Genomic DNA, 10,075 nt, shown 5'->3' on the forward strand with positions numbered 1-10,075 from the left:
AACGTCTTCTCTCCGGTCTCGACGATCACCAAAGCAGTCGGGACGACATTAACGCTATGACGCTGGAGAAGTGCGGCGAGCGACGGAGCTGGTGTCGAGGATGCTGAGCGCGGTGGAGGGGCAGGCGTTTGGCGAGTTGGCGGATCTTGCCGGCGCGAACGCTGCGGAGAAGCGGGCTGTTGCTTGGAGCCGGACTTTTTCCGGGAAACAAGGTCGTGCATGTACAGCAGCGTGTGATGGTTCCGGTTGCACGTTCTGCACCGGTCACCGCTACGACAGCTCCCAGTGGAGTGCTCGTGTGCGAGACAGTTCGCGCAGTACTTGTTTATGAGAACTGCCCGCAGCCGCTTCTCTGTGCTCAGCTTTAGGAACCTCTGACACTTCCGAAGAGGATGGATTCCGCGGCAGTCTCGGCATCGGTAGGACTGAGTACCTCTAGTACGTCTGCTACCCAAAGCCTGAGCGCTACGTGGACGGGGAGCCATATTCCTGTTTAGAGTGTGGATAAGGAAAAAACAAACAGGGCTGATTAACAATGACGTGGATAATGGCTACGGACTAAGGTGTGTAAGAAACGCGTTACGAGGTAGTTTTGGGCGGCTCTCTTGGAAGAAGAACCACCTTGGTCACTGGACGTTTGACAATGCCGCGTGTCGTACGAATGTCGACTACGCGGACATTGCCATCGGCTCCCGGAAAAACGGAGTCTATTCTTCCGAGTCGCCACTCATTTGAGGGCAAATTGTCATCTTTCCATTGTCGGACTGGACTTGACGAGGACACCCTCTTCTAGAGACGAAACGAGCGAAAGCGGCAATAAACTTTTAAGTCGTTAAGTCGGATGTAGGCTCTAGATGGATGGCCTTTGTAGAAAAACAAACGAAAACCAACACATACCCTTTCGTAATAAGACAAGCTCTTCCGGTATAATTTTTTATATCGAACGGGCCGGCGTAGTCCATCCCTGTGTACGTGAACGGACGGGAAAAAGACACTCGCTCTTTTGGAAAACTTCCCATCATCTGGACTTGCAATCTCTTTTTGTGGATAACGCAGACCTTGCAGGAGTTAACCACTGCCTTCACCAAGTTCTTTATTCTCGGAACCCAGTATCTGGACCGAGTGAGACGCACCACTAACTGGTTACCACCATGTAACGTAATGAGATGTGTGAATTTTACCAGAAGCCGCGAGAGTGCACATTCGTACGGCAGGATTATCGGATGTCGTTCATTATACCGCAAACTGTCGGAGGCCGTTACGCGGCCGCATGCCCTGATTACCCCTTTCTTATCTAGAAAGGGGTTCAGGGAGAGTATCGAACTTGCCGCGGGCACAGGACGCTTCTGACTCAAGCAGCGGTATTCTTCAGAAAAATACCTGCGCTGAGTGCAAATTGTCATGAGTTCTTCCGCGGCGGCAACGTCCTGGGCCTCTAGACGGACCCCGGAAAGCGGTGATCGTCTTCGACATCGTTGGACAAATCGATGGACATACGCGAGGACCCGCAAAGCTCTATCTAAATTGGAAAAGCGATCTAGGAAATCTTCTGTCGGCATAGACGCCACATGGACTTTAACGGCACGCTTTTCGATCTCAGTCACCGGCAGGTCGGTTCCCTGGCTGGGCCAATGATCGCGTGGACGTTGCAGCCAAGTGAGGCCACCAAAGCGGGTTATCCACCAGCTCTTGAAGGGGAACTCCTCGACTAGCCAAATCAGAAGGATTATGTTCGGATTGAACGTGCGACCAATTGGGCGTCTCAGTGGACTCGGTGATCTTCGTCACCCTGTTGGCAACGAATGTTGTCCAATGGCACGCTGGTTTGGCTAACCATGCTAGCACAATCGTGGAATCGGTCCAACAATGGAATTTTGAGGTCAGCCTCGGCATATTAGGAAGAATGGCTTCGGCCATCTCTGACATAAGGAGAGCCCCACATAACTCCAGCCTGGGAGATACCGTTTTGACTGGCGCCACACGTGTCTTGGCCGTGAGCAAGTGCACCATCGTCTTGTGGCCCACTTCTACGCGCACATATATCGCAGCACCGTGTGCCTTTTGCGAGGCGTCACAGAATCCGTGATGCTCTACGCGGAACTCTGGACGGAAGGAAACCCATCTGGGTATTCTGACCTGGTCTAGGACCGAATAGCTCTGGAAAAAGCTGTTCCACCTTTGGCACAGCTCAATTGGAAGTCTATCGTCCCAGCCTAGATCCTGAAGCCAAATCTCTTGCATAAAGATTTTGGCACACATAACAAATATAGCGAGCCAGCCTGCTGGATAAAACAGCTTGGCAATTCGGGAAAGGACTTGGCGTTTCGTGTGGGAGATTTCCGTTGCTAAATCTGGTGGGACGAAAAAGAACTCATCGGACGTCGCCTTCCATCGTACGCCGAGAGTTTTGGCTGTGCTCTCAGTGTCAATCTCGAGGAAGTCGGTTGTCAGAAGATGATCGCTTTGGATATGAGCTAATATTTCTTTGTGGTTGGAGGTCCATTTCCTCAGTGGAAACCCCGCGGAATCTAGAGCACTTTGTAGCTCGTGAACAATGAACTTAGCGTCCTCGGCGGAGTCAGCTCCCGAAAGGACATCGTCCACATACATATGATTTCGAATGACGTTGCTCGCTCTTGGATGGCTGAGCTGCACGTCAGTTGCCAACTGTTGCAGGACTCGAATGGCCAGGAATGGCGCGCAATTGACTCCAAAAGTTACCGTCTGTAATTCGAAATCTCGACCGTGCCCCTCGCTGTTGCGGAATAGGATGCGCTGGAACGGCGAATGCTTCGGATCTACCCATATCTGCCGATACATTTTCTCGATATCGGCACTGTAGACGTATCGGAAATATCGCCACTTCAGGATCTGGGTAGTTAGATAGGACTGTAAGACTGGGCCAGCATGAAGGATATCATTTAAACTGACCCCATTCTCTGAAGGGCTGGAGGCATTGAAAACCACACGTAACTTAGTGGTTGTACTTTCCGGCTTGAGCACGGCATAATGCGGAAGGTAATAACTGGCAGAATTATGGGTAGGACGGACTTCTTTCATGTGATGGAGGTCGAGATACTCTTGAATCACGGAGTCGTATTTGGCTTTCAGCTGACTGTCCCTCTTTAGGCGTTGCTCGGTTCTTAGGAACTGCGACAACGCGGAGGATCTGGAGTGACCGAGGGCGGATTTTACGTTTTGGGGATCACGAAACGGAAGACTTACGACATACTTGCCGTTATCGTCTCTCGTAGTCGTTCGGAGAAAATTTTCCTGATATGTCAAATCGGAAGATTTTGTCACTTTTACTGGCAGATCCTCCACCTCCCAAAATTTGGTGAGAAGCCTATCCAGGGACGTGTCAACCGTGTGGGAAATTCGTGTAGAAAAAACGGAAATCTGATTTTCTCTTGGAGAAGGAACGGAACCTGTTAGGATCCACCCGAAAATGGTTTCTTGACCGAGGAGAGAGCCACAAATGTTCGGCCGGGTGCCGCTTAGGAGAATGGATGGCAGTATGTCGGCCCCGACCAGAATATCTATCTGTGCGCTCTCGTAGAACTTTGGATCCGCTAGTGACAGTTCGGAAAGATCCCGTAGAAACTGTTGCGGAATCGGACAAGATGGAAGGTTTCCAGCTAATTGAGGAAGAACATAGGCCGTCGTGTTTATTTGCAAGCCAGGCCTGGTCGGAAAACGGGTGGTAAACTGACAGAGCTTTTTCGATGGCGATTGGGAGGAGTTGCCTCTGTGTAGTAAGGTGTGATGGCGGCCGCGGCACGTAAAGCAGCTATGAGTGCTTTCACAATCACGCAGCTGATGCCCTCGTGCGAAGCAGTTCAGACACAGCTGCTTCCTCTTTATAAATGCCGACCGCTCGTCTACCGTCATATGGAGAAACCGTGCACATGTGCGGACAGGATGGTTGTCCTTCTTACAAAGGTCACATCCTTTTGGCTTGGGTGCTACCCTTGCCTCGTAAGAATTTATTCTTCGAGGCGCTGCAGTGGGGGCGGATGTTTTTGGCAGATTTTGACTCGAGCCTGTCGGCCGTACGTCGTCTATGGCTTCTAAGGTCCGGTGACGCTCCGTAAGGAAGGCGTTCAGTTCCTGCCACGTCGGAATCTCTGCCTTATTGTGCAGGGACTGTTCCCACAAGGATAGCGTGAGCTTAGGAAGTTTGGAGGAGCACATGTACACTAAGAGGCAATCCCAATTTTCGGTTTCAATTCCGGACATTTCTAAAGCCGTGAGGCAGCCCTGGATGGTGCGTTGAAGTTCACGGATAGCTGACCCAGATTCCTGATTAACGGACTGCACATTGAAAAGTATTTTTAACTGTCTATTTACTAATAACCGCTTGTTTTCGAAACGCTCAGTTAGGTTAGCCCAAGCTGAGCGAAAGCCGTCGTTAGTAAGGGGGAAGTTTGACACTATCGTGTGTGCATCGCCGCTTGTTTTGGCATTTAGATGAAAAAGTTTTTCGACTGGCGTCAGCCTTGGATTGTTTATATAAATGGCCGTAAACATATCCCTAAAGGTCGGCCACCGCAGATAATCTCCGGTGAAAACCTCGGTATCGCACGGAGGCAGCCGATATCCAGAGGAAATGTAAGTCTGGGTAAGAACATCTTGAACTTGGGGAGCCTGGGCTATCATATCCGCGATCTGAGCCCCACATCTCTCGTAAACGGAATAGCAGTAGCCGTATTTAGCCTTGAGAACTGGCAAACTATCAGCTGCATTGTCTCCGGCTGCTGCTAAGCACCCGGTGCATTCATCGTATTCTGCCTTGATGCGGTCCCATAACGCGCGTATTTCTTCGCGGCGGATGTTCAGCATGAACAGAGTAGGAGGGATCGGCGAAGGAGTGTTTGCTCTGGATTCAAACTCACTCAGCCGATCTGAGACCTCAGTAAATTTGCTTAGAGCGATTTGAGAAGATGTTAGTGCCATTTTGACGTTTGCACGGGTGGCCCTTTTCGGGGCGACGAGGTCTTGGCGGTTAGTTCGGGTGTGGGCGGATCTACGGATATGCCTGGGACTACGGCAGGTGGAATGGACAACTTGTTGTTATCACTTCCAACGGACATTTAAAGGAAATTACCCATTTTTTTTTTTTTTTGGGTCAGAATCTGCTCGCCTTTGTTTATGTCGGATATATAGGAAACCTGGCCCACTTTCGGAACAGTGGAACGAGGTGTCGACAAAAAAAAGTAGTGGATCGGAGAAATAGAAATTGAAAGCAAGTACCGACCTGGTTACTTTGCGGAATTAAACCCAATGATACGGATTAGGAACGGTGAGTAAGGAGTTCGAATATCACCCGTTGAGAAGTAATACTATAATATTTAACCCTTTTGGTATATGTATTATGGTTGGGATCAAGTTTGGTATATTTTTGCTGGTATTTTTTGCGTTTGGATAAATTGAGGGGGAAAAATACCAACTATGTGTTAATATATAGTCCCCGGTGGAGTAATTGTAATATTTCGCCTTTATTTAAACTTCTGAATGAAGAAAAAATACCAAATTATGCCAATAAGTTCTTGGCCGGAGGATGCGATCGGTTGATTATTTAATATTGGAGTATTGCTTTAATTTGATTCAATATTCCGAAGGAAAAATACTAAGAATATACCAAAAAAATTGTTGGACATGCTATGCATGCGGTGGAGTGCTGGTATTTTTCTCGTTTAAATAAAATAAATTTTACGGAGTAAATACCAAATACCGAAAAAATACTAAAAAGTTCGGTGGTAAATAAAAATTTTCACGTCGGTTGGTGTAATTTTTTATTTTACTATTTTTGACCGGATGGCCGACGGAAAACTTTAATTAGTCGGAACGGGATGGTGGAGTTAAAAATTATATGTGACTGTATGTAGATATTTGTATATATGTAGATATTTATATGTATGTAGATATTTGTATATATGTAGATATTTGTATGTATGTAGATATTTGTATGGATGTAGATATTTATATGTATGTATGTAGATATTTGTATGTATGTAGATATTTTCATGTAAGTTATCCAACCCGTGAAACGGTTCCACTTATGGAATTTATAAACAAATTTTTGAATTCAATCTCAGCTATGTTACCCTTGCCTTCAGCGACATTGCCTTTGCCTTTGCTTAAGATTCTGCCTTTGCCTTTGCCATTCACTTCGAGGACCGCGCTTGACCGTCCTGCTAAGATAAATAAACCAATCGTAAAGTAAACACAAGCTTCCGTTCGAAGCCCAAACTTTTCCGTTCAAAGCCCACAGTATTGCGTTCTAAGTTCAGAACATATTGCGTTCCGGTTTTCAATCAAATTGCATCGGTCAGCATAATTTCATTTCACAACGAGATGCGACAGTTTCAGCATAAGCTTTTATTTTAAACAAAAATTAAAGTTCTGGAAGCTTAAGAAAAGGAAAGCTTCTGGCCGAGGTTCATTGGATAATTTTTTAGAATTAAGAGCCAGTCCTATTTTATCCGAGACCGCGATCGGTTCACAGTTTATAAAAAGTATCTTGTATTAATTGAGTTTTAAGAATAAAGGTTTATCACCCGAGTTTTAAAAATAAAAAAAAAAATTTTTTTAAATCATCTACTAACGACGAATTTAATTTGTATGTAATTTTCGCCGGTTTTAAATTTATTAAATTATTATTGCCGGAGGGGTATGTGTTGTTGTGGACGTTTTCGATTTATTTGTATGTGGACTGTATTTGGAAAAACGAAAAAATATGTGCAAATACTTTAGCGGCTGCGGATATACAGTGAGAAAATCTTGGAAAGTTTTGGGGGCCTGAATTGGCAGAACACTGGAAATTAAATAATTCTCACTGTATGCTTGGCTTGGAATATTTTTTCTCGATTTTATACAAGTGTATGTATGTATGGATGAGCGGCCAAATGAAATTAAAAAGGGAGTCGGAAAAAATTGGCAATATGGCCGCGCGTTGCAAAAGGAAAATCAAAGAAAAAAATGGCGAAGTAATTTATTAATTGCCGTTGTCGGATTTAATAGGACTTGGATTTTGGACAAATCGTACAGAAAGTCAAAAGAATTATATTTTCGAGTGGCTGACTGCAGACCGGCAATTAATGAGACGAAAAAGCTTTACTTATTTTATCCGGCTCGAAGGACCAAAATGTCCGCCGGGGGGTGGTAGCGGGGTACGGCGCTGGCGGAATGGCGTGGGAGGCGACGCGGGAACTGTTGAACGCGCTGGGCTTCGGCGTGGGGCTGCTGGTGCGGCTGACGGACGTTGGATGCGGCGATCTGCCTGTGGTCGCTGTAGGGGAGAAAACACACGCTGCGCGAATTGCCCCTTAACCGAAAAAAATGTACGCACAAAAGTTAACTTGGAAAGTAGGCGGGGGTGCGACCGCGGTTTATTTCAGTTTGAACTCCAAAATCGAACTAACTCAGTCTAAGCTCCGCTCTGCGCTCCAAAGCGCAGCGGAGACTTCATGGAGGGAGCTAGGAACAGCGCAGGAGAGCGGGAGCGCGAGAGAGCCGTAGAGTGGTGCAGCTGGATAGCGGGGCCGGTCCAGATTCGCCGGAGAGTGGGCCTGAACATAAACCATAAAGTTAAATAATGCAAACATTTATTTTTAAAAAATGAATACAAATAAAAAGTTAATAAGCCTATTTATACCATTTTTATCGATCACATTTTATATTATATCACACAAGAAATCTCCCATACGACAAACACGTATAAGGCATGCATGAAATCACGACTGACATCGCAAAATTTTCATATGAGCTGTAACGAGTGAAAAAGCGGGCATCCAATACAAATGTCTATATGGAGTGTCACGCGGTGAAAACTGAACAGATTTTATTGGTTCGGAAACGCTTCCTACTTCCTGTTACATACTTTCCCCAATTACAATATACCATTTTACAGTAAAAGTTTTACTCTACGAATAACGGGAATATCAATAAACCAAATCAGTTGATTTAACAAAATAATAGCAACAAGTGTTTTAATAATGTTGTTAGGTGAAAATCCACTGGATTTAAGTCAATCCAAAGTAAAGAGTAAGTGTATTCTTTTGGTTTAATTAATTTTTTATAAAAGGGCAATTTAGTTTTTTTAAACTGTAGACCATTTTTGTGTCGTTATCGCATCGTTTAATTTTTTTCAGCATCTAAGTCCGAAGTTACAGTTTCAGGATTTGGTAAATATTTATAATTTTTTACTGCAGATGTTGTTTTAATTTTGCTTTGTATGCGAATTAACTTTCTCATTAGTGAATTTGTTAAACAAATTTATTATTATTTTTTTACTTCACTTATTCGATTCGATCCTTAAAAACGGACTGCCCTGCCTGGAGTTCAGTGATCAATAATAAACCTCGGCTTAAGAGATTTATCTCAAAATTAATAAAGAGAGTGACACAAGAGAGTCGGAAAATAGGATGATGCAATTTGCAAATTAAATTTGAAATTAAAATTCGGCCGTGAATTGATGTTTACGTTAGGGATCGCTTTGAGGATCTTGTGTTTACGTTAGCGGACTCAGGGCTCGCTCTGGGGCTCTTGTGTTTACGTTAGCGGACTTCAGGGCTTGGACGTTTACAGTATCAGTTTCACAAACATGATCTGGGTGGGAATAATTTGGAAGCGCAGTTGAGAGAAATACATGACCACGGAATTATCTCTAGGTCAGTCAGAGTTATTTGGAGATTGGCTCTTGGCTTAAAGTTGTTTATTAATTGTTGTTGCTGTTGTTATTAACTTACTTCATCAGTTGTTAGTACACACGTCCTCAAATTAATCAGAATTTCGGTTTTTTAGATTTTTTGTCTAGCCTTTTTTAACTGCCGATTGACTTTCCCCTTTTTGGGGTCCTATTTTATTATTAGATATTAAATAAAAGTTAACACTTGGGCCTTTTATTGAATTATCGCGGTTAAACGTAATACAATATTTAAGAACAGTAATGAAGTAAATTACTATTTATCGATTTCAGCAACAGACAAAACGGCTGCGTTGTTGAAGTTGCAGGTGGACTAAGATTCCGTAAAAATTATGGATTTCACTATTTCTCCCGTTTTTGTTTACTAAAAAGAGGAACAATCAAATTTAATAAATAGTTATACTGTTGTCGATTTTATACAAAAATAGATTGAATCATAATTACCCACTGTTTAAACAAATTATTTTTCAAAGAAAATGTTTTAATGAAAAGTATATCATATAATATTACTTTCTAGCCATAGCAATGCCTAGACCCAATATTCCACCAAGTACTAGCGCCGCTCCACCAGCGACTACCAAGCCCTTCGCAAATTCCTTATCAATTTGTTTCTTGATGTATTCCTGAAATGCAAGTTTTTAAATTATCATTTAAAATTTTTAACTTATTTACATATCGACCATCTAGTACCAGAGTGACATAAACCAAAAAACAGAAAAAAAAAAAACACGTGCTATTAACTATTTCGTTTAAACTTAATTAATTTGGTTGGTTTTCTTCGCTAAATTATTTTTGTCTGTAAAATTTAAATAGAATGATGCTCAACTACAGTCCTTAATTGTAATTTACTAGTGTATATGTTTTCGTATTATTTTGATATATATTTTCCGAACCTTCCTGTAGCTATGTTACATACATAGTAGCCCGATTTTTATTAAATGAATGCGAAGTTTTAAAATATGAAATGTTAATTGTATTTAATATTAAAATGCTATACACGTGGGTAGAAGGGAAAATGATCAAAAATAAATAATATTCCTCCGATCCTTACTATGGCAGCTATATGACATAGTCGTCCGATTTTTATACACCTGCAGAGGGTATGATTTCAGTCAGAAGTTTGCAACGCAAACGCGTATCCTTCACAAGTTTCTTGATCAGCATCACTAGATCTAGCCATGTCCGCTTGTCCGTTTCTATGAAACTAGTCTCTCAGCTATCGGGATGAAACCTTCCCAAAAGTTTTATTTCTATTGCAGGTAGTTTATATGTCAAAACAAACCAGATCTCAAATGTTAAAAAATTATAACTTCGGTGTTTTTTGAGATATTAATATCTAAGCTTGGGAAAATCATTCTCTTAATATTT

At 43.1% G+C, this 10,075-nt stretch overlaps 1 protein-coding gene and 1 pseudogene across 3 annotated transcripts in view; both read right to left on the reverse strand.

Moving 5' to 3' along the window:
- Positions 1–497: 497 nt before the first annotated feature.
- On the reverse strand, positions 498–7,220 carry LOC139354587 (uncharacterized; annotated as a pseudogene).
- A 136-nt stretch (positions 7,221–7,356) lies between these two features.
- The window catches only part of Fis1 (fission 1 protein), a 38,101-nt gene continuing 35,382 nt past the window's right edge, over positions 7,357–10,075 (reverse strand). The window contains exons 5-6 of one of the 3 annotated variants that reach the window (XR_011605554.1): positions 9,152–9,330; positions 8,882–9,071 (exon numbers count right to left, since the gene is read on the reverse strand). Coding sequence is in view for 2 of the 3 variants with exons in the window: in XM_070998848.1 (XP_070854949.1) it covers positions 7,425–7,571 (147 nt within the window). In the remaining variant the exon portion in view is untranslated. Of the gene's footprint in view, positions 7,572–8,881; positions 9,072–9,151; positions 9,331–10,075 lie in introns of those variants that run through there. The other 2 variants (XM_070998850.1, XM_070998848.1) reach the window with 2 other exon arrangements.

Source organism: Drosophila suzukii, unplaced genomic scaffold (assembly GCF_043229965.1).
Source record: "Drosophila suzukii unplaced genomic scaffold, CBGP_Dsuzu_IsoJpt1.0 scf_10, whole genome shotgun sequence".
Classification (NCBI taxonomy): Eukaryota; Metazoa; Arthropoda; class Insecta; order Diptera; family Drosophilidae; genus Drosophila; species Drosophila suzukii.